Source organism: Orbicella franksi, chromosome 8 (genome assembly GCF_964199315.1).
Source record: "Orbicella franksi chromosome 8, jaOrbFran1.1, whole genome shotgun sequence".
Taxonomy (NCBI): domain Eukaryota; kingdom Metazoa; phylum Cnidaria; class Anthozoa; order Scleractinia; family Merulinidae; genus Orbicella; species Orbicella franksi.
The window spans coordinates 22,123,602-22,148,471 of NC_138152.1; the positions used below are offsets into that span (position 1 = coordinate 22,123,602).

At 39.6% G+C, this 24,870-nt stretch overlaps 2 protein-coding genes across 2 annotated transcripts in view; one reads left to right on the top strand and one right to left on the bottom strand.

The window, feature by feature from the left end:
- LOC145494250 (uncharacterized) overlaps positions 1–24,870 on the bottom strand; it is a 448,804-nt gene that overhangs the window by 136,750 nt on the left and 287,184 nt on the right. The gene's annotated exons all lie outside the window — the stretch shown is intronic.
- Positions 1,519–14,081, top strand: LOC145495723 (uncharacterized). The gene is made up of 2 exons (XM_081475326.1): positions 1,519–3,075; positions 13,684–14,081. Exons 1-2 carry the CDS (start codon positions 1,578–1,580, stop codon positions 14,079–14,081), a joined length of 1,896 nt encoding a protein of 631 aa, XP_081331452.1. The 5' UTR covers positions 1,519–1,577.

Here is a 24,870-nt window from a genome sequence, read left to right on the forward strand (position 1 = left end):
TTTTGAAAACAAAAACAAAAACGTAATTGTGTTCAGTGTTGTCATGGTAACCTTGTTATACCATCCATTTTTGCTGTTATACCACTATTATGCAGAAATGGTGATACTATCAACCAATCAAACCTCCGAGATTTCTCGGCTTATATTATAGATATTAGTATTAGTGTTAGTGTTAGCGTTAGTTTTGGCGTTAGCGATAGTGTTTTTTTTTTTTTTAATTTTTTTTTTTTTTATTAGAAATGCAAGCTTATTTACAGGACGAACACTTCCACTACTTACAATACTAATATTATACTTACATTTTACTTACACTTCTTACACTTACACTATAGTGTTAGTATTATTGTTAGGGTTAGTGGTACATTACTTACGACACTTCTTTGCATTGCCACGTTGCTTCCATTACTTACTACACATGTATAGCAAACTAGTTTCGCAACCGGACATTTCTTTAGGTGGCATAGCATACCATAACATAGCATTGTTCTTGTGTTTTCCCAGGAGGTTTTTTCTCTGACACTCTCGGCTATGTGAGCAAAAGCTGCAAGAGATGTCCAAATGGTTCTTTTGTTGCATTTGATAAAGCACCTGGAAAGTATCATCGGGATTGCAAGTCATGTCCTCTAGGTAAGGTGGACTGTCTAGATAATCCCTCTACTATCTTAATCACTGTTAAATGGATGATTACGCTTCACTCACGCATAGATGACTTTAAGCTGTGGTCACTTAACCGATACCTAGTAAAACCAGCATCCTATCGGGACCTCTGCATAGGAGTTTCTTTGCGTGGAGCTCATTCGGTTGTGTAATGGTTATCCCACAAAATTTTATAATTCTGATTCTTAGGTATTTTTTTAGTATGGCGTCACGTTATTATGCAGTGGGAGAGATAAGACCAAGTTGACGGATAAAAACTCAATATTTGTGCTCATTAGAACACACGTAGCCCAAGCTCAGTTCGCAAACGTCATTATCACTCGACAGCGACAGCCTAGAAGTCCTGCCCAAACATCTCTTAGGTAATAATTAGCCTTGAACTTTTTAAGACAGTAAGATCTCTCTATGATGACTGCGACAGATCGTCGAGAGATCATTAACTACTCAATGATAGTAAGTAACCAGGAAGAGATTTGAACATACAGTCGAACCTCCACCTACGGCCACATACTACAGCGGCTACTTTATTTGGTCCCGGCAAGAGTCCATCACATCGCTCTTGTTTTAACCTCTCTACCAGGGTCATTACCTCTCCACAACGGCAACGGCCACTAAAACTCCTCTCAACCGGTCAAAATAACCTCTCGACAAAGGTAATTGATCAAGAACCGACGAACAGTGTATACAAAACCCCTTTATTTTTATTGTAAAAGGTCACCAAACTTGGTCCGTACCGCGCGTGGTTATCCAGGAAAGGTTTTCATTGACGTTATTACATTGTTCAATATCATCATTTCAATGTTAAACATGGTGACATTAGGAAATGATATATTGATTCTAAATCTCCAACAGGTACAGAAACTGACTTCTTTGCTGGACATCGTGCTTGTAAATGCTTAGAAGGCCAATATCGAACCCACATGTTCAAAGAATGTTTCAAGTGTGGTCAAGGGGGACTGAAATGCCAAGATGATTATGCTTCATTGAAATCTGGTCATTGGTGGGAATGGCGAAATGAGACTCACAAAAATCGTTACCAAGTTTTCATTAAAAATCTCCTGGCATCTTCACCAACTCTAGAAACTTTCCATATACAATACCCGTATGCAATACCAACGCCTTATAAGTGCCCAGTTGAGGAATCATGCAAGGGGGATTTAGATTCCCCGTGTGAGAATGGGTACGAAGGTCCACTTTGCAGCGTTTGTAGTTCAGGACACTTTAAACAGTTCAAAATCTGCACACGATGCCCATCAAAGAAATGGATTGCTGGTCAGCTGTCTATAACCCTGGTCATTGTATTAATTATCATCGCCGCTTTGGTGTGGACGAGCCGAAGAAAAATTAAGAAGAAAGGAGAAGGCCGTCTTATGGATACGTTTTTTTCAAAGCTCAAGATCGTAATTGGCTTTTATCAGGTCACGCACGGTTTGCTGGATGCGTTCTCGTACATAAAATGGCCAGGTTCTCTTGAAAATATCGCGAAGTATTCAGGATTTCTTCAGTTGAATGTGCTGCAAATAGCACCTGTCCATTGCCTTTTCCCCGAAATGCGCTTGGATGCCTTTGGAAGCCTCTTTGCAATAATGGCAGTAAATGCTGGTGTCATTTGCATTGCTGGCATTGCTTACGGAGTGCATAGGCTTATGATCCTCAGAAATCACAACCTGGAAGACGAAGAAAAGTCTAAAAGAGTGTCACAATCAAAAGAGCTGGTATACAGGAATATGTTTTTCTTCCTGTACGTAACGTACCTCAGCACGTGTTCTAAGGCAGCCAATGTCCTTCCACTGGCCTGCAGGAAACTTTGCCGGGATGACAAGGAAGAGCTGTGTTCCAAGTACCTGAAAGCAGATTACAGCGTGTCATGCCAAGGTCAAAAGTACAATAATTACCTTATCGTAGCATACATTTGTACTGCCTACATTTTTGTTCTGCCTTCTGCCGCATTCATCGCCATCTGGAGACAGAGAAGAGCAGCATTGACCAAAAAAGATGCAGAGAGATCACAGGGCCGGGCCTTCAATCAAGAAATGATCTCTGGAATGGGTTTCCTCTTTGTAAATTACAAAACCCGTTCGTGGTATTGGGAACTGGTTGAAACGGCTCGTAAAGTGATCCTGACATGCGGTCTTATTTTTGTGGGACAAGAGAGTAGGTCCTACATCGGTTTGGCATTGGTCATCACTGGGATGTATGGGATCCTTTTCGCCTGGGTCAGGCCATTACAAGACGTGATGGAGAACAGACTGATGACGACTTCTCTTGCCGTGACAGTTGTTAACATGGTTATTGGAGCGATGAGCAGGATTCCTGCCGAAAATATAACGACAGGGTCGTTGGATGCTGATACTGACGCACTCTTATTCAAGATACTGGTGTTCGCTGCAAATTCGTTGGTGATTGGCCTAGTAGTAGGTAAGACTCTATTGTTACTATGAATTTGGATATAAAGAAACGATGCAACATACGTATGATGATTAATCTAAATTGCCACCCTTCCACGAGATCAAATACCTAGTTCGAAAGTTGTATGTCTTTGGCCATACAAAGACCTAGGTAGTCAATCTGTTGGCCTGGGTTCGAGTCTCCTGGATCTAGATATTCACAGGTTATTGAAGATAATGCTAATGCTTATTTTATTTTGATATTTTTATTTCTTTTTGCCGTTCGGTTTTTTCCTCTGTTTTTAACTTTGGGGAAGACTCTTAATTTCACTAGTACGTGTACATTCATTATTCACCGAAAGTGAAATTGGTCGATACACATCGATCTAATAGTGTTGCCATGTCTAGTTACAGTGCTGTGGGTCTATGAGGATCGATTCCTAGTTACTAGGTACCATGATACATCTAAATCTTACAAATACTAGTTAAGAATTGGTAAGCGTGCAACGTGCAACTATTGAGTTATGGATGTACGCGGGAGGTCGCTAAGCACGAAAGAAGCGTAAGAGCCGCGCAATGCGATGGCCGAGTTCTTTAGTGCTTAGCAAACCTCCCGAGTGCATCCATAACTCGATAGTTGCACGCTGTACGTTTACCATTTCTTTTATGACATTGAGACTTTTGAGATAGTGTATGCTGAATCTCGTCCGGCTTACATGAAGTCAAAAGCGCCATGCATAAACCGCGCGAAAATACTCATTCAAAAATCTGAAAAAGCGACACATCAAAATTCTTCTTGGATCGCGGCTAGGATCGTTTCCTCGATCTCGGGTAAATAAACAACTATAAACTGTTCGGTTAACCTAAATATCAAGCTGAAAACAAACGAAAATTGCCGCCGGTAAAAGCGTTTCTCAAAAGTTAGTTAAGGTGCACCTAACCCCTAATTTTTTTTTTTTTTTTTTTTTTTTTTTTATGCTAAAACGAATCCACTTGTTATTCAAATCATTTGGGCGGAAAAAAAAAATTCATTTGGTTGAATACTCGATTTTTATGCCTTTCAAAGTCGAGCTTATAGTGTGGCGCGACCGCGTTTTAGGGAGTTTGGGGCAGCGGTTGCTGATGACGTCTACCCAGAAACCAAACACAATGGCGCCTCAGTCAGCTTTCTGTATTTGCTCGAGAAAATGGAAAACAAAACTAATCGTTCCAATATATTTTGGGACTAAAAACGTCCAAGTTTTGTTCCAGAATCATTTCTCTTTCCTCGCTGGAATCAGGGTTAGGTTTCGATTCGGAAGACTCCGAAATAAACTTCTATCGAGCTCGTTCGATAACTGTGAACTGCGCATAGAGCTTTGACAGCAATTTGCAATATTTCAAGCGACGAAGGGGAAGACTTCTTGGCGGACGAGCTGCTTGTATATTAGGAATGGTAAGCTAGATATGAAGTGGAGGAGCAGGCAAACGAAAAGCAGGTAAAAAAACTCAAGGACTGCTTTAGATGGTAATTTCGTCACCTAAACACAAGATTCCCACGCGTGTTTATAGCCCATTTACATTTGTCTTTAGCGAGAATGTATTTTGTCAGGATATGGTTGCTCTATTAAATCCTGTTTGAGTTTTACTTTCTGGAATTCTTCATGTTTATAAGAGCGACGTAGGTGTTGCAGTTTTCGAGACTTGATAACCTCCAAAACACTGGCTTCGATCGATTGAAAATCGTATAATGGTTCGGACCTGTATTTTTGAAGCTGCGAGAAGCAAGGCGGGAGGAAACATTTCATACAATTACCGATTTCACATTGTCACACGTTTAAAGTCGTAACTTTAAATAACCAATGTAAATTTTTCTCAAAGTTTGCAATAAAATTTGTCGGATAAGCGAAAACGATGTGTTCCCTTTGCGGTTCGCAGATAATGTTACGCGGTCATATTTTCGACACTATTGCACAGAGTGTTTGTCACACTGCTGATTTCCAAACTTTTAAAATCTCTGTGAGACTAACCATTTTGTTATCATGTAATTCTAAAGGATTAATCTTCGACTTTTATCTTAATCGAAAGAGAAGTAACTGCTGGTTGGCGGCGTACAGTTGCGGCCTATTTACACATCAGTATATCGGTCGCAACGCTTCTTGATTGATCACACAACTTTGCCGGCTATGTTATAAATACTGCGGAACTGGAAGATATAGGTTGTCGGTAGCACTTCTACAAATTGCTTGTTGGCTTTAAGCAGAAAAAATAAATAAATAAATAAAAATAGACTATAAAAAGTTTGCAGAACAAATTCCAGTGAGAGTTCTTCAATGGTTCTCACAGACTCAGTTCGCTTGTTTTGGTTCGACAAAATCAACCATCGCTTAAGGTGGCTCCCTTCAGTATTAACAGTATCTTCACCTGAAGAAGGATGAAAAACTAACAATGTATGAACTACTTGTTTCACCTTCGGGTTTTAGCCCCTGGCATTCTCAAGGAAGATTAGCAACACACCTGGGGTTTCCTTTTCGTTCATATGAGTGTATTGCAGACTGTTGCCATAGCAACATCCAATCGTAAAGATAACCATCCTTTTACTATTTTCCACCTATTTGCTTCTCTTCCTAGGGTTCGCCTCAGTATAATATCTTTAAACTCGGCAGTCATGTCAAAACGATTTCGGACAATAGTTTAATTTGAAAAAAATGAAAAGTTTATCTGGTAGATTCGCAAAAATTATTAATCTCCTTAATTTTGATCAAAAAAGAGAAATCCCTAGGAAAAAATTTTGTCAAAAATGATATTATGAAGAAGGCATCTATATCATGAAATATACAAACTTTCGCAAAATTTCACCGAAGGAAACACGAGAAAAATGAGCGCTTTTTTCCTTCGTTAGCTTATTTGTGACGTCATAAAATCTCGAAACGACCACGCGCGCATGCGTATCAATGACCCACTGGCGTCATTTGCGCGTGCAAGTCGGAAAAGAATCGTGATTAGCTCATATGTCCTACCTAAAACTAGTTTTCGCAATATTATGACACATTTTTAGAGAGGAAAATTTAGAACAAGGAATTCTTACCCTATGGACAGCTAGCATCTTGTAAATGAGCAATTGTGGCTGCTAAAATTCGACCTTTTTTTGTTGCTTGGTATTTCCGAAGTGCATATTCATGCTCCACGAGCTGGTTACACGACGTAGTTTGTTGGGGAGTAACATCCTGGCTCATTCCAGATTTAGCGGAATCCTCTTCCGTCGTATAGGTGTGGTAATATATTTGTTTTGCTCCGTGCGATGATCGTGACGATCGACCAAATCAGTTTCTCGGGTTGAAAATCCTACATACCTCGTACTTTTCTCCTTTAAATCAAATACAGAAGGGTAGGGTCTTCTATTCGGTCGATAAACATTTTGAAACCAAAGGAGATTCACGCAACTTTTGTGATAAAACAAATTTCGATTTACTGCGTAATCTCGCGAGCGACGTTCGCGAAGAGTTTTGAACACTCGCGCCATCGGGTGTTTTTCAAAATCAGTTCGCGCGCGGTCAAAAAACTATAGGGAGCCACCTTAAGTTGCAATTATGGTACCAGGACCATTGACCGATCATCGCCAGTAAATTGTACAGTATATCTTTCTTTAAAACTGGGATGTTGCTTCAACAGCCGATAGCACTTCTGGAAGGCGTTTCTGCGCGCTTTTCGAATGTGTATTGCACCATCCTGAAGGAAATGAGAGGGCGTGATATATTCAACCTTCCTGGGTAGACGTCACAACAACCGCTGGACCCATTCTCCTCAAACTCGGTCGCGAAACAAAGTGGCAGTGTTTAAGAGCTATTTTCGAGATTTCGATTTTGGATTTGGATCACTTTTCCGAAGAATTGAAAACAAACCGCTCATGGTTGAATCTTTTGGTGGCTGAGTTCTCTGTACTTCACGGCCTCTTCGGAAAAAAGAAGACAATATGGAACCAGACGTTTCTTAAAAGTGAGAGTGGAGAAGAAAGCGAACAAACACCCTGGCTTTGAGTTGTTTGAGATGCTTTATTCAATAACAGGTTTGTGGGTTTCGTTTTCCTTTCCACTTCGTTTTAAATATTTGATCAGTTGCGCGTCTAAGGCTGAACTTGAACACATAAATGGCTTTTAAAAAAGATTTTCAGCTTGATATTTAGGTTAACTGAACAGTTTGAAGTTTTTTGTTTGCCCGAGATTGAGAAAATGTAAACTGTAAACTAGTCGCGATCCAAGAAGAATTTTGATGTGTCGCTTTTTCAGATTTTTGAATGAGTATTTTCGCGCGGTTTATGGCGCTTTTGACTTATGGAAGCCGGACAAGATTCAGTATATACTATCTCAAAAGTTCCAATGTTATAAAAGAAATGGTAAACGAGCAGCGTGCAACTATCGAGTTATGGATGCACTTGGGAGGTTTGCTAAGCACTCAAGAAACTGTCCAAATTTCCGCTATGCATTACTAACCTCAAAAGGCTGACACAGACCAGTTTGTTGTTTTCTTTGGTCCTTCTCCGAGTGCCGAGTGCCGAGTGCCTTTGTATAGCTGATTCAAATATCTCAGGTGGAGGTCCGGCAAAAGACTTGAGCTCGAACTTTCTTAGCTCACAGGAATAATCTTCCTCATCTCCGGAAGAATTATTAGATTTTATTTTAAAAAATGGGAATTATGTTTTAAAAAGTGTAAACATCAATGACAAAATTGCCCAGTAAAAGTACATATAAACAAACTTACGTGAGCGTGCAACCCACGGACAATGGATCGAGTGTATTAGCCAATTAGAACGCGCGCTTTGCTAAAGGCTATGTTATAATTTATCCTGGCACACGGCAAACAAGTGCTCTGGCTGCGGTAACAAAAATCAGTATTGTTTTGTTGCGCAAAGTCAAGCTCTTAAGCTTGTGATGGGCGTTTAATGGGGGTTTACCTCAGACGGTTGACATTTTAAAATAAAGCTTTCTGGCTGTTTACAATTAAGAGTGCCTGCCTGTCAAAATCAGACAAATTCTTAATTTCGCGGCAAGGGTCGAAAATTCGATTTCCCTCATATTCTTATGGTAGATAGGCTAGGGCATGACAAAAACTACTGGATAGTTTTTTTGACAAAGAAACATGCAAAGTACCAACTTCCGTTAAAATTGTCATTTCACGCACCATTCTATTAAGCAAGTTCGAGGGCTTCGCATCCAAAACCACATAATTCTTCCGTCTTTAAAACACTCAAATATTTTTGTGCAATGTTTAAATGTGTATTGGGTTGATTTTAGGAAATGTTGCGTTGTCTTTTTGGGTGCAAAATAATGAAATTTCGAAGACATGCATTTAATTCACTTAAAAGTACTTCGTGAATATAATTAATTTTTACCATGTGCGAAACCTTCAAATGGATTAAGCTTCTGGTGGTTGAATTGCAGCAGGATGGTCTACAGATTCCTGTAAAAAGATTTTGGGGCATATGATTGTGAGAGACGCGAGAGCTTTTCAAAGTGCGTCAAAAGTGCAAATATTTGACCATTCCCTCGTCAAATTTCAATTTACGGGTTAGACGTATATTTTAACATGCGCCACATGACTTGACCTATAATAACTTGAAATAGATACAGAGCTGATAATTTCGAAATGTTCTAACCTCATTTGTTGTAAAAGGCAGATCCAAAGCCGATTTGACGTGTTTCTAGTCGATCTCTCACCACTCATCGCACATGCAGAGGTTTGCTTTTGTTTACACAAGTTTAACGTCCGATGTACATCGGCTACTGTCAACCTGTGATTGGTCGAATACCATGAATCTGTGACCATCTATCTGCGCATATGAACATCACTGCATCTAAGTCAAAAACGGCTGAGTCATTTGTAGATAGTTGCTTGCTTTGCACTGCGCCAAAATATTACGTTTGATAAATTGCTGACCATTACCGATAAGCGTGTCGACGCAGCACAATCTTACAGCCGTTAATTGTGCGTCACGCAATGCTGTCACGGCATATGCTACACATTTTGATCTATTTTGTACAGAGCACTCTCAGGATAAGTGAAACAATTTAATCATTGTTCATCTGTTTGTTCATATATAATAATATATATATATTTATATAATCGTATTCTATAGTGTACGTGGCCTCTGTCCAAATCACGTTTGTTGTACGTTCTGATGTTTCAGACAACAGCTGATAAAGCTAGTGCCTGTACTCACTAGAATTTTTTTTTAAAAATTGCCATAAAACAAATTACAGATCAATGAAGCAAGAACTAGCTGAAATAAAAATAGGAAATCACAGCGTGTTTAACTCGTGAGAAAAACAGACTAAATTTAAGTAGTAATTACGTGAGTAAAAAGCCATGGCCATGCCATTATATTTGGAGTATTTAGTTTGCCTAGTAGCGAGGCATTGGTATGTTTGTAACAGAAAATAGAGGACTGTCAATACAGTCCAAAATTATTGTCAGTAAAATATTGTAAATAAAACACCTATTGACCGGTTACCTCCGCAGCCACCATTTGGTCGTTCCGATAAGGGTTTAATTATTGTCTTTACCCCTATTAACCGGCCACCCAAAATTTAAAAACTTTGTTTTGGAAAGGTCGATGGTAGATAAGAGTCTGAAATTGAAGGTGCATGACGAGTGATAATTCAAATACACGTCTATCATGACTGACTTGAACTGACTCCATGGTCACCACGAAGTTTATGACCCTAGCCCTAAATAATCAAGGCACTGAACATCAACCTCTATTTAAGCGGCTAGCCCCATTAAGCGGTCACCACTAAATTACCGGAGGGTAGCCCACTGTATTACATGTAAACCAAAAATCATTGCACAGCACGAAAAAACTTAGGTATGAGTTTAGCGTTACATTATTACGCAGGGCATGTAGGTAGCGGTGGTAGAGTAAAAAATAACAACTGGGGCAATGGTAAACTATTCATTCTTTTCATTTCTTAATTCAATTTCTTCCTACTCGACACGATTGTGTGCTCCCAGTGGCTCCAAGCCTTACGAAGCCTTATGTATTAGGATAGAAATTGTCCTACCCCTACCCCCTAAAATGGGATGACAGCATTGCGTGACGAACAAGGAACCGCTGCAAGCAAGGATTCAAGCCATCAAACCATGATGATCAAACGTAATATTTTGGTGTAGTGCAAAGCAAGCAACTATCTACAAATTACTTAGCCGTTTCTGTCTTAGATGCAGCGGTGATCATATGTGTCGAAAGAGGGTCACAGATTCATGGTATTCGATCATTAAATAAGTTGACAGTTGGCGATATACATCGGACGTTATGTAAACAAAAGCAAACTTCTGCTTTATGTGCAACGAATGCTGAAAGAAACACGTCAAATCGGCTTTGGCCCTGCCTTTTACAGCAAATAAGGTTAGAACATTTCGAAATTATCAGCTCTGTGTCTATTTCAACTTAACATTGGTCAAGTCATGTGGCGCATGTTAAAATGTACGTCTGACCCGTAAATTGAAATTTGACGAGAGAATGGTCAAATATTTGCACTTTTGACGCACTTTGAAAAGCTCTCGCGTCTCTCACAATCATTTGCCCAAATTTTTTTTTACAGGAATCTGTAGACCATCCTGCTGCAATTCAACCACCAGAAGCTTAATCCATTTGAAGGTTTCGCACATGGTGAAAATTAATTATATTCACGAAGTACTTTTAAGTGAATTAAATGCATGTCTTCGAAATTTCATTATTTTGCACCCAAAAAGACAACGCAACATTTCCTAAAATCAACCCAGTACACATTTAAACATTGCACAAAAAATATTTGAGTGTTTTAAAGACGGAAGAATGATGTGGTTTTGCATGCGAGGTCCTCAAACTTGCTTAATAAAATGGTGCGTCAAATGACAATTTTAACGGAAGTTGGTAATTTGCATGTTTCTTTGAAATAAAAGGATATTTTGCCAAAAAAAAACTATCCAGTAGTTTTTGTCATGCCCTAGCCTACCTACCATAAAAATATGAGCGGAATCGAATTTTCGACTTTTGCCGAGTTATTTTCCATTTTTATGGACGGGAACTCTAAAGTTGTCATTTGTTGGTCAGCGGTTAAGTTTCAGCGATGAAGGGTAGGGGGAAAATTCAGTCGACGAAATGAATTTTAATGTTTACCGTTGTCTCCTCTGTTTAGATATGTCATGGGAGAACAGGTCCAAGAATGCATATAAGACATAGGTTTTGCTTTAACAACACTGTAATATATAGTAAGACCTAATACGAATTACAGAAATTTATATTTAGGATATGATTCAAATGAATACAACTAAATACGAGGTTTTGCTTATGAAATATATGTCAGCGGCTAAAGCTAGGAAACAGGAGACTTGGAGGCTGCACTGCACCCAACAATAAACTTCTAAAAAACAAATGTTGTAATGCAAAACCTCATGTGGTCATGAAGACCGGAGACAAATTCTAATTACATCAAAATAGGAGCCAAAGTGATCTAAACTAAAGCTAGCGAGTAAACTTGAAAACAAGTTCACCCTGGCGGTCGAACTTTCTAAGGACACTACAAGAAATACAAAATGTGTAAACTAACAGAAGTACAGGCGAATTCAAGACATATAAACAAGACTAAGGAGAAAAAAAAATGGCTAGCTCGTGGTACAAAAAATAAGTCTGTGGCCGCATAGAAACGGAAGAGTGCACAAAATGGTATCCTAATTCTACGGCAGAAACAACAAGTGAAGCAAAAGATTATAGCAGGATCGCAAGGTGATGGCTACGATTTACCAATATAAAATGAAGAATAATTCCAAAGCGGGCGAGCAAAGCTCTAACACGTTAAGCACGCCACACACTACTTACTGTACGTACACGCCCGGTCATGTCGGTCCCAAGGCCCATGCGCAATCAATAGTACTGTCGACTAAATATTTGCGCATTGGCGAAGAAAGCCACCTGTCTCATGAATAATCCCTTTACTGATTTACGCGAGTTTTGCAACTTCAAGTAGTTTGGTCAGAATTGCATATGTAACTTCTGTCAGGTAAGCCTTTCTGGACGCCTGAAGCGAACTACCTAACAGTGCCTGTAAATGGAGCGTGCGGAAAAACATGGAAACGGTTGCATGCTATGGAAAAAAAATTATTGCGCCGGAGCATTCTTGAGCCCACTGAACCTTTGGATCTTTACAGTTCAAGATCTAAAACTCTGGAACACTGGGACTACCAAGACGGCAACGTTTGCATGGGATTTTAACAAAAGCGAAATATCGAGAACATATTTCGCATTTTCGTATTCTTCACTGTGTTTACATCTAGATTCTTATTGTTAGAAAACTCAATATATTTTTTTTTGATGTTTTAAGGTTTAAATTATTTAGAAATTTAATTCGCAAAAAGACCATTTTTCACTGTAGCGCTAAAAGTTTGGTCGTGTCTGATAGAAGCACCTCAAAGCTTTTGAAAACGAAAAAAAGGTTTGCTATAGCTCTATTTTTGGGAAATAAGGTGCATATTCAACTTTGCAGCCAAAGAACAATCGGAAAGATTGTGACGGTGTTGAACTGATACATCTTTTCCTATAAACAAAAGTTAAAACAATGTCTCACAGTGAAGTTAAAGTTCTATGGAAAGAATTATCATTTGTCGTGCTCCTGTCAGGATTTAAGAGCGTCTTGCTGTAACGTTACTGGAGTATATAAAAGTAACAATACCTATGCAGCCTATGCACGGTTTTCTCCAACTTTGTCAGGATGAAGGTCTTTACCAACTTGCTCGAAATTGTATCTTAGAAATTGTTTGAATTTTTCTTTTATTGTCAAGGTGGCCTTACCTATTTTTTCCCTTAAAGAGCAAAACTAGACCCTACAATTACATTTGTTTTCGAGGGTTAGCAAGCTAAACATAGTTGTGTAAGCTACCCCATAATATTAATATACCATCTTTTAGAAGTACTTTAGCGTTGCCATAGCCGCATGTAATTAAAACCTCAATTTTATATCAAATTTTTCAAAATTATACGCCTCGACGACGTTGTTTCACGTCAAAATTCAGGTCAAATCGGTGGGCTGGCACATAGACTACCTATAAAATTATTTTGTTTTTTCTGGGTAAAGTTGCACTCTATCTTAGTGTTATCGCAAATCTAGTTTGTTTGCGTAAATAACGCAAAGACTAGGCACTTAAGTTAATTGCCTGACAAGTGGTACCTTTCACGCCGCGATTAGGTCTCTACGATCAGTCATTGTAATAAAAACTGCTATTAGCCAGCAAACGATCATTTTTAGCAGAAGTTTTATTTTAACCGTTAGATCGAAATTTTCTCACAAACATTTAATTACTACTGTTTGACAGCATTCTTTCATTCTGTGTTAACCTTTTTGCGAGTAGATTTATTTGTGAGACATTTGCCAACTAAATATGACTGACTGCTTAGACGATTGACGCTTATTTTTGTTTTTCGTATGTGGCGTTTGGTGGTTAATTTTTATGCTGTTGGAGGGTTGACGACTAATCTCATTGAGACCCTCTTGAAAGTGCGATGCTAGGCATGTGATAATGATTTTTAATGGAGAATGGAAACTGTGAAATTTTTGCCACCATTGATGTGCTAGATATCTCAAGTGCTGTGCCAAAAACATCAAGTTTTCTGTTTTCGTTTTGTTCTCAGTTCAGTACGCCTTGCACCTCTATGACTACTTCAAGGAGTGGCGTAAAAATCCTCATTGCTCCTTTTCTTGCTGTCTGGCGTTGTTTCTCCCTCTCGTCGATTTGCAAGGAGAAATTCGAGGAATGGTTGGGAAAAACGTCCTGAAAACCCAGCTGCAAACGGGACACTTTGAAATGACTACACTTCGTGCGGCTGTTAAGGACAGTGGAGCATTTGATGTTACTCTCGAAGAAGGTGAACAAGGCGATGATCACGCTTTGGACCTGCAGGATGACAATCGTCCAGTCGCCAAAATCAGAAACAAAAAATGTCACCAAGGAACACAAACAGAATTCTCTTCGCGTTTGACAGTCCCTGATTTCCCGTTGCATGAGACAATTGAAGACACACACCTGTAAAGCAGTGTGAGTTTATAATACTAACAAGAGGGCAGGGAACTAGAATAGCCCTTTTAACCCTTCCTATTGCATGATGCATACCAGTTCTTTAGTTCCTCTAGAACCCGACTCAGAAAGAGAAGAAGTTAGAGCTAACATAACTGAGAATCATTGCTGAGCACTATAAAGGTTGAAATACTTCAACTCACTATTTCAGACTTCAAGGGAGACTTCTCTCTTGACAGTATTTAGACACTGATAAAATATCACCTCTTTAAGATACAGTAAATGGATCCCTCATTTGCTCTGTCAATGGCAGCATAAATGCAATTTGACGAATAAAAGTAAACTCTCAAAACTAGGTGAGTAGAATAGACCAGTGCGATAGTCTACCTTTATGCTCCGAGAAACGTTCCTCGATCTTTAAAGGAATTGTTCATAACAAAGTTTTGTTTCTTGTTTTAGTAGTATTTGTACTCGTCGGCTTTCTCTTTCAAAATCTCTCATTCTCACCTTTGAAAAGAAAGCTGGGTAACCACTCTTGTTTTCCAAAGATCCAGGCCTTTGTGTAACATGTGGGTGAGATTTCTGTCTGATAGTACAAGTCCATTTTAGTATGCTGTTAATTTCAGCAAGAGATGTTAGAGCTTCTCTCGCTATTTATGATAGGTCGCAGCCCTTGGCATCCAGATGCAATTCATTCAAAAGGAGACACTATCAGCACGTCTCCATGGTAACAAATATACCTATTGAAATCAATTAACTAGATATAAGAGCTTCATAAAAAAAAAGTTTCGATAATGTTAAAATAGCCCAAGTTTTATTAACCTTAGCTAGTTTAGCCTGGATGTGGATACCACACTCCTTGGGTTTTTGTTGCAATAAGACATATCAAAACTGTTTTGCTTTGCATAGATAACCCTGAACTTAGTTTACAAGATCAGATTTGCTGTTGGTTATGACGTTATATGAAGTCACATGGCATTGATAAGTCTAACATCTTTGATCCAAAGTTGTCGTAAATGTATGATAAAATTCTAGGCAGGTGAATTACAAGTTGATTTTCATTTTCGTAAAAAAAACTACCGCACTACTGCGAGTTTTTGTTGTTGTTGTTGTTGTTGTTGTTGTTTTTTTTTCGTTTTGTTTTCATGGCTGATGACTTATACGTCCCATATTTGTCAATCGGGCCTGCTAAGGTAACTGCAAGAGCAGGCAAAGAAAAGAAAGGAATCCCTTTAATTATATATTTATTATTTCAGAACGTTCCATCACTAGTGCCTGCATTTCACATCTTAAGCCCGTTAAAGACTGAGGGATTTGCAGACGATTTATAGGTTTTCAGTAAAGTTTTGGTAGACGGAATTGAAATAGTCAACTGCAGCATCCATTTCAGTTCATAATTATCTAGATTTCAAGAAACATTTTTCGCCTGTGCTTGCTCAATAAAGTTTGTAGGGATTTTGATTAGTTTTCCGGTAAACTCTGATAAAAAAGCACAGCAGGATAACAAATCATGGATAACCTTACTTCGTAAACAGAAGGATATTATATATAAATTTTGATTGATATGTATTTATCAGGCGTGTGCGCCCGCTAAGGAATAGATGGACGGTAGGTCTCTAGCGCCCGCTATGAGGGAATTTGTAGACAGTTTTACACATTTTCTCAAGTAGTTTGTCATAAGAGAAAATCAGGAAAACAGTATGCTTCTGTATTCATTCTGATTCATATTTACCCTTGCTTATAATACAATTGCACTGAAGAGTGCTGCTAATATGTCTGATGACATTTTGATATTCATCTCTTGCACTAAAGGATAATGTATTCAATTTATACGTTTATCGTAACATTCGTGGTGAGATGCAAAAGCAGGGAAGCTTATAAGGTGGTAAACTAGAACGTATTTCTGACACTTGCATTGTGCCTGCATGGGTTTTTTTCAATCTTACTGCGAAAGAGGGATTTATAGGAGAATTTATCAATTGTTTACCTTGCATTTTTGGGAAATGAGGAGGTAGGAAAATGATAACCTCAGTGAAAAAAGAAAAGGTTTCGTTTTCTAAATCTAAAAATGGGCCTTTGCCACCTTTTTCTCATGTTCTTGCTGAAAAGGGTTATGTAGACAATCTAACAGTCCTTCAATAAATTTTGGGTAAAATAAAAATCGGAGGAATACATAAACTAATGTTTTCGTAAATTTTGGTAAGGTGCAAGAGATGTATCCATTTTAACTCATATTTATTCTTTCTGCAATATTATATTGCTTATGCGCGCTGTTAGACATTTGTCGTATTCATTGCTTGCCCCTGCTATAAATAGGTATGTAGGCAATGTAACTAGTTGGTGAAACACAAAGCAGGGTGGCAGAGGAAACAATACACAGGTATTTGTTAAAATTCAGGGTCTCTTTACAAGGAATCAGGATGGTTTTTGACTAGGAAAAAATCACCGCGACGCAGCTTCGGGTTGACGCTTTTTGTTGGATAGCTCTTTCCGATACACAGCCTGACATTTTCCATGTAGTCCACCAATTAGAAACCATAGTTGACACTTTTGCACATATAGCCATTGCTGTTCCGTTATGGGCCACTATAATGTCCAGAGACCAGGTTTTGTCGAAATAGTTTTACTAAATACTGCTATTTTACCCTTATCCCCTATTTTTGTTTACTGCGATGTTGACCCTGTTGATGTCAATACGACCAGCCACCCCGGGGCTCATGTAAACATTACATTTTGCTATCGTTTAGCGGCAAGCCGACTGGTATATATATATATCCCGGAGTCCTGTAAAGAGGCCTTCAGATTTGATATCTACTGATCTAGCTGTGCCTGCTTTTGTGTTGTTTGTAGACAATTTGTAGCTTTTCTGTAAAGATTAATCGGTAAAGAAATATCAGCTAAAAAGTAAAGTGATTTATTACATGGATATTGATGAAATACCGGGATTTTTCTTGTTCGTAAAATTTGTATTTCTTTTTCATCTCGTAGATGAAGATGTCATCATGGTTACGAACATTATAATTTCTGTTTCAACGTCATTAAAGTTCAATTTTACTTTTTTTAACGCGGAAAATAACAATTTCTAAGAGGCAAACGTAATTTTTCTTTGTGTTTCATGAAAATGGTGGTCATATTAATTTACACATTTTCGATTACAGACCCCACTTCAGTTAAGGTGACCACTGTTTTCGATGCTTCTGAAATGAATACAAAACTGAGGTGTCTTAGATTTGGATGTTTCATCGATATCCATATAATTAACAGGGTAAGTTGCATGGCTGCTTATAGATACGAATTTTATGTTCTCGTACCGATGGTACACTTGAAAAGAAAATTCGGGCGTTCATGTACAATAATATCTTCTATATATCCATTATAAGTTACTCGGCTTTTGAGAACCATTTATGACTTGTACCTGCGGGAAAGAAAACTTATTTGTAGTTATTTTGATTAGTTTTTTTTGTAAACTTTGGTAAAACAGAAAGAGCAGGACAAATAAACATCTCAAAAGTAAATGGCTGTTAAAATTGTCCATTGAGTGTCGTGTGACAGGCATGGTTGCAGTCAGGGGGAGGCATCGCTCCTTGCGCCGAAAGGAACGTTCTGAAACCAAAAAGTTCAGTCACCATGCAACTCTGTCCCTTGGCGCTGCTCTCTTCGACTGGCCAAATCTCTCCATTCTGCGTCGGAGCTCACTACTCACTACAAGCTCCAGGCTTGCATCTGCATCTGGCATCATTTTCTGTAACTCTTGATGAAAAAGAGCCGTGTATCGCTGAATGTATGTTCCTTGGTGCACATGCAAGTTTGATAAGTCCCTCAGAAGAAATGCTTGCGCCAAATGTTTGCTAGGTGAAGTAGGAAAGAGAATAGACATGCTTGACCGTACCATGAAGGGCATTTGGATGAATATAGGCAGTATAACATGATATACAGATTTAGCCAAGCCTAAAAGCGGAGCTCCTGGGCCGGGTTCTTTAAAGCCCGATTAAGCTAACCCAAGATATGCGTGAGTTTTGATTTCAGTTTTGCGACTTTGAGGTGAGGTTTTCTGTTTATGTCGTTTGGCCTTCTGTTTTGAGTTTAAACAAACTTAAACTACACAGAAGAAAAGCAGTATAAAACATTTGTATACAAGAATATTTTATAATTTGGTTAACTTTTAATCCTTAGTTAGTGTGAAGTCTTTATTTATGTGTATTTATTTACAATAATGTATAAATAAAAAGCGAACTTATCGTTGATCGTCATCCGAGACAATTATATAAAAAAAGGATCGCTTCTTGGCTAGCCTGTTCCAAGCTCTCGGTAGTTGAGGACGAGCGGAAAAAACGAGGGCAAGCGAGAAAAAAAGACAAGGGAGGACTAAGTCGCTACATCTTGTCCGATTACCAAAGCAAGTTCATTCCCATTTGTTTTCTTTTTTCTCTTTATTTTCCCAGCCAGTATCAATGATTCTCTTTCCTCTCTTTGTTACCTTTTGAGACATCTTAGAAAAATTGTGTCTAACGTATATTCCTTATACCACAAGGACAGCACCGTGTCATCGTCCGCTCAACAAAGTTAAGCCCGGGCGGGGTCTCTACTTGGCTGGGTGACCACAATATGAATACCCCTTGTTGTAATAACTTTGGTTTCCTCTTCTGTGTTTTTTTTTCCCTTACTTTCCAAGGCGATATTTGTTGTGTTTGCTTCCTTGAAGTATTGTTCAAGTTAGTTACGTGCGAGATGCATGTCGGTTATTTAAGATGGCGTATTGAAGTAAACACGTATTGTTCACGGAGGACTACTTTAAACCCAAACTGACACAACATGGTGTCAGTGGGAAGTTCCCAATAGCCTTTAAAATGACGAAGAATCAGAAAATATGGGAGACAAGAGGAAGAAGAGTTCTTCCTGGGTGAACTCACTGAACTATCTGCTTTCCAAGGAAGTACAGGAGATTCATGGAAAGCTAAAGTTTCATTGAATGGACTGCTAGCAGAATTTAAATTGGATACCGGTGCGGATGTAGCAGTAATTTTACCTAGCCTGTATTACAGTTTGCAACCAGCTCCATCACTTAAGAGGACCACCAGGCTACTCATGGCTCCATTTAAACACCAACTGAGCTGTCGACCAACTTTCATAACAGAGTGGCAAGGGCAAGACAAGGTTCCTTAGGAACACGTGTATGTAGTAGAGGATTTGGAGCGATCTATGCAGACTTGACAGCCTGAGCAGTGATGACTACAAGAGTAAAGTGGCAGACAAGTACCCCAAGTTGTTCCAGGGACTAACTGTCATGAAGGACAGTTACTGTATCACATTCAAAAAAGATACCAAACCTTTCCAATTGTCAGGTCCAAAGAAAGTACCCTCCCCATTGTATCAGAAATCAAAAGAAGAGTTTGAAAGGATGTTGAAGGCAGGTGTCATATCCAGTTGACCAACCCACTGATTGCTGCGCTCCCACGGTGGTGACTCCCAAAAGCAATGGCAAGGTCAGGGTCTGCGTCAACCTAAGCAAGCTAAATAAGTACGTCAATAGGGAGAACCATCCACTTCAAGCAGTAGACACAACTCTCGGAAGATTGGCAGGTTCCAGAGTGTTCTCGAAACTTGACGCGAACTCAGGATTTTGGCAGATAAAGCTAGCGTAGGAATCAAGTCCACTGACAACTTTCATCACTCCATGGAGCCGTTTCTTTTTCAAAATGTTTCCCTTCGGAATCAGGTCGGTTCCGAGAAATTCCAGAGGAATATGAGTCAGATCATCCTGGGAATAATTGACGTGGAGTTGCAAAATAGATGACGGTTTAGTCCATGGCAAAGACCAAACTGAACGCGATCAGGGGTTAAAAGCAGTACTCAAGCGTCTGGTTGAAGCTGGCGTGACACTCAACCTACACAAATGCCAGTTCAGCACAGACAGAGTCAAGTTCCTTGGACACGTTATAAACTTCAGTGGAATTGAGGCAGATCCTGAAGAGCTTTAAGCAATTACAGACCTACCGCCACCTCAGAAAGCGCAAGAAGTGAGAAAATTTCTTTGCATGGTTAACCAACTGAGCAAGTTTTCCCAGCACCTCACTGACAAGACAAAGAGTATCAGAGACCTTCTTTGCAAAGGAAAGCAATGGACATGGGGCAGTGAGCAACAGAAAGCATTTCAGCAGATCAAATCTGACCTCACACAAGCTCCAGTGCTGGCTCTGTATGATCGAACAAGGAAACCAAAGTGGTAGCTGATGCTTACTACTTTGGCCTAAGCGGAGTAATTCTTCAACTCCAACCTGACAACTCGTGAATACCAGTCTCATTCATATCCAGAGTAAAGATTCCCACTGAAACCTGATCCACACAAATCGAAAAAGAAGCCCTAGTGCTCACATGGGCATGCAAACGAGTCTGGGAGTACATCGTGGGAAAATCGATTTCAATGGAAACAGACCAAGAACCCCTGGTGCCACCTCTGAGTACACTCACACTGGATCAATTTCCAAGAAAATTCAAAGATTTAGAATGCGACTGATACGATTCAGCTTCAAGATCAAGCTTGTTCCCGGAAAATAAAGATGTACATAGCCGATGCGCTTTCAAGACTCCCGGTCCGAAGCCAAACAGGGAAGTTAACAATTGACAATGATGAAATACATGCACACATTGGAAGTGCGATCTCATCACTGCCTGCCTCAGACGGGCGATTTCAGCAGATCATGGAAGCACAAGAGGAGGATCTGTCTGCGAGCAATCTGAGGGGTGGCCTGACAATCATTCATTAAACGATGCAATGAAACCCTATTGGTCAAGCAATGGCGAACTGTCTGTGGTACAGACATTTCTGCTCAAAGCATCCAGAATCGTCATACCTTCTTCCATGCGTCTTGATATTCTGGATAAGATCCCTGAAGGACACCAAGGAATCACTAAACGCCGTGAGCGGGCCAAGAGCTCTATTTGGTGGCCAGGAATAAGCCGAGAAATCCAGGATCTGGTGCAACAGTGCAGAGTTTGTGCTCTACAAAGGGACAACAAGCCCGAACCGCTTATCAAGACACCCTTACCTGACCGTCCCTGGCAAGTCGTAACCACAGACCTCTTCGAGCTAAAGGCGTCCACTACTTTATTGTTGTAGACTACATCTCAAGATACGTGGAAGTAGCAGCTATACAGAAGATTGCAAAGTCAAGTGAGGTCATTAGGGCACTTAAGTCGACATTTGCCAGACTTTGGATCCCAGAGCAAGTGCCATCCGACAATGGACCTCAGTTTGACAGTGCAGAATTCTCTTACTTTGCTAAGGAATAGAGATTCAAGCATACCACAAGTAGTCCTAGATTTCCCCAAGCAAATGAAGAAGTTGAGCAGGGAGTTAATACTGTGAAGAATCTTCTAAAAAAGGAAATAGACTCCGCTAAAGCATTACTAGCGTACCGATCAACACCACTAACATGTAACTTCTCTCTTGCACAGTTGCTGATGGAAAGGCAGATTAGGAACAGAGTCTCGTTATTACATACCCAGCTGAACCCAAAGTGGCCTGACTTAGGCAACCTGCGTGTACGAGAGAACATAAGCAAGTTGAAGCAGTAAACAGTGTCCAACACCAGGCACAGGACCAAGCCCTTGCCTTCAATCGGACCGGGTACTGAAGTCTTCGTCAAGGACCTTTAGCGGTCAGGAAAAGTCATTGACGCAGCTTCAACACCTCGGTCGTATAAAGTTAAAACACCGACTAGCGCGATAAGAAGGAGCCGTGCTCACCTTACTCCACTGCCAAATCAGCAGGAGCAACATGAGCGACCGACATCAATAAAGAACCAAGTTCCCGCAGGGACAAAGCTGCAACCCCTATTGGGAAGGAAATTCCCGTTAAAAAGGGAGACATTCGAATACCCCCTGTAACACCTATTCTTGCAAATAGGTCTAAGAGATTTATAAAACCATCGCTGAAAGCTAGAAAGAATCTAGGTTTAGCTTGAGATGAAGCTGTGTTATAACATTCCATAGATCTTTTATCAGTGTTCTCATACTCTGTTCGTTTCTCTAGATACTCTTGTACAATAGGGGAAGATGTTGCGTTAGCTTACATGAAGTCACATGAAGACATCGAATTCTTACGTCAGAAATTTAAAGAAAAACTAACTTAAGGTATAACCCTGGTCAAAATATCATGGGACAGTTATGCTAATTAAGAGAGATAATGCACTTTGTTAATTAAACTCTGAATCCACCTCTTAAAAAAAAGGTTGGCAATGTAGTTTTAGTAAACCATTTCTTTTGTCCCCCTCTCCCCCAAGCAATGTTGAGTCTACCGAAAGTGACTTTAATGCCTGACATCAATATTCCATCGGAGGGAAGGGGAAATTACGTCATTTTTACGGGTTATTGTCTCTATGTCCCAAGAGTTCTGGCCAGGGTTGTCTAAAAACCTCTTTGGTGGAAAACTAAGCTTTAAACTTTACGAAACCTGACAAAAAGTTGCGGATTCATTAGTATAGTACCGCATAATATTTATCAGGGTTTTAAATGTTAACTAATACAATATTTCAGTTCCGCACACGCATAATAATAATAATAATAATAATACACAATATTTTGAGAGGAGGCCTCCAATCACCTAGAAGTGGTTTTCAGGAGTGTCCTCTGAGAAAATAAATGTTAAACCTTTAAAATACATTAAAATCTAAAATACAATAAAAAGGACAAAAACCTATGCGGTAAGCTAACTAAGATTAAAAACTAAAACAAGAATTAAAATACTACTAACTAAGGTTCAAAATGGTTCAATAAAAACTGCTTCAGTTTGTATTTAAAAATAGTTTTCGGCATCAGTTTCTTTAAAGCACTTGGTAGTGTGGCCCAGTCGTTAATGGCTTTATAATATGTTTTGCTTTTTCCCCATTCCGTTCTTGGCCTACTGACTTTGGGCATGTAGCCATTTCGGGTATTATAACCGTGCTGTTGGTTCATGGTGGATCTGAATACACCGAAATGTTCGGGGATGCTACCTTTCATTGCATCTTGCACAACACAGCATCGATGACCGAACCGCCTCGCATGTAAAGACACCCACCGCAACGACGTCAGAGCCTCTGCTGATGACATTTTCGACTTAACGATCTTCTTCGCAAAGCGATTTTGAAAAGATTGTAATTGTTTCATCTGTGTTGTAAGACCAGGCTGGTCACCCCAGACAATATCTGCATAATCTAGGTGTGGTAGGACAAGGCCATTAAAATATGATGTGAGACTTTTCTGATCCAGCATATGATAGATTCGATTGAAGACTGACAGGCGATGTCCTAATTTTTGTTAGATGTTATTGACGTGCATCTTCCATTTCCATTTCTCATCCAATAATACGCCTAGATACTTAAAAGATGAAACACGATTTATTTGCCCTTCATCAGAAGAAAACTGAAAGTCATTAAACGGAGACAACGTTGTCTTGCTACCCGAAGGCATCAATTTAGTCTTCTTCACATTAAGCGTTAATTTGTTGTTGGTGTACCAGTTGGCGATTATGGTGAAGTCATGTCGAAGGACATCATTACGCTCTTGGGGTGTCGACGCAGCAACTATTAAAACAGCATCATCCGCATACAATATGAGTTCACTGATGTAAAGATTAAATAGAAGCGGGCCTAGGATACTTCCTTGTGGCACACCCAGGTCAATAGAGCGAGTCTGTATTACCTCCCCGTTTATACACACGCACTGCCGTCTGTTTGCAAGATACGATTTAAACCATCTCAGACTCCTTGCTGGTAGCCCTATGTGTTCAAGCTTTCCCAGGAGTATCTTATGATTTATAGAGTCGAATGCCTTAGATATCTCGAGAAATATCATGCCAGCGACTTTTCCTCCATCCATGGCATCAAGCACAGAGTTGTTCAGTTGACCCACCGCTTGTGCCGTACTACGCCCACGTCTAAATCCATACTGATGTTTGTATAACCAGCCCAGGTGATCTACAAGCACTCATTTGTGTGTGTATCACTCTCTCGAAAACTTTACTTAGAACCGGCAACACAGAAATAGGCCTATAGTTTTCAACCAAAAGTTTGTCTTCAGCTTTATACAGAGGGGTTCCACACGCGACCTTCCACAAGGCAGGAACAGTTGCGTCTGTGATCGATTTATTAATGAGATATGTTATTGAGGGAGCAAGCTCCGCTACGGAATCTCTCACTAGCCTTGCCGGTATTTTGTCTAGTCCAGCTGCCTTGTTGACCTTCAATGAGTGCAAAATCTTAGAAACAACTTTAGAACTGACGCAATGAAGTTCGCATAGATTTTCATCATCAGTTTGGACAGCAGATTCGTATTTCTTCCAGGTATCCTTTGATATGAAAACAATTTTTTGGCAATGCGACATCCAATGGTTGCAAAGAACTTGTTGAATTTAGAGGCGACAGCTTTAGGTTCTGATATAATACGTTCACCTTCCTGCAATTGAAATGTCAAATTTTCAACTTTCTCATTTCCCAAAGCTGAATTCAATGCGCGCCACATCTCTTTAGGGCCTTGGGCGGTTTCAATTAGTTTCTTGTAATACAAAGCCTCAGCCGCCTTCATTTTCCTGTTAGTTAAGTTCTTTAACTTGCGATAATTGTCCCACATTTCTTGTTTACCTCCCGATCTTTTGGCGACTTTATACGCATAGTCTCTCTCAGCCATAACATCTTTCAGTTCCTTTGTGATCCACGGCTTTATTGCACGCTTCGTTCTCAGCTTTTTGATAGGTGCATGACGATTGGCAACATCAACAAAAAGAGTGTTCCAAGCAGAAACGGCATCATTCACATCATCGAATGAC

Coding starts and splice junctions, on each gene's coding strand:
- LOC145495723 (XM_081475326.1), top strand. CDS start 1,578: ATGTTCAAAGAATGTTTCAAGTGTGGTCAAGGGGGACTGAAATGCCAA. Junction 3,076..13,683: donor GGTGATTGGCCTAGTAGTAG/GTAAGACTCTAT, acceptor TTTTGTTCTCAG/TTCAGTACGCCTTGCACCTC.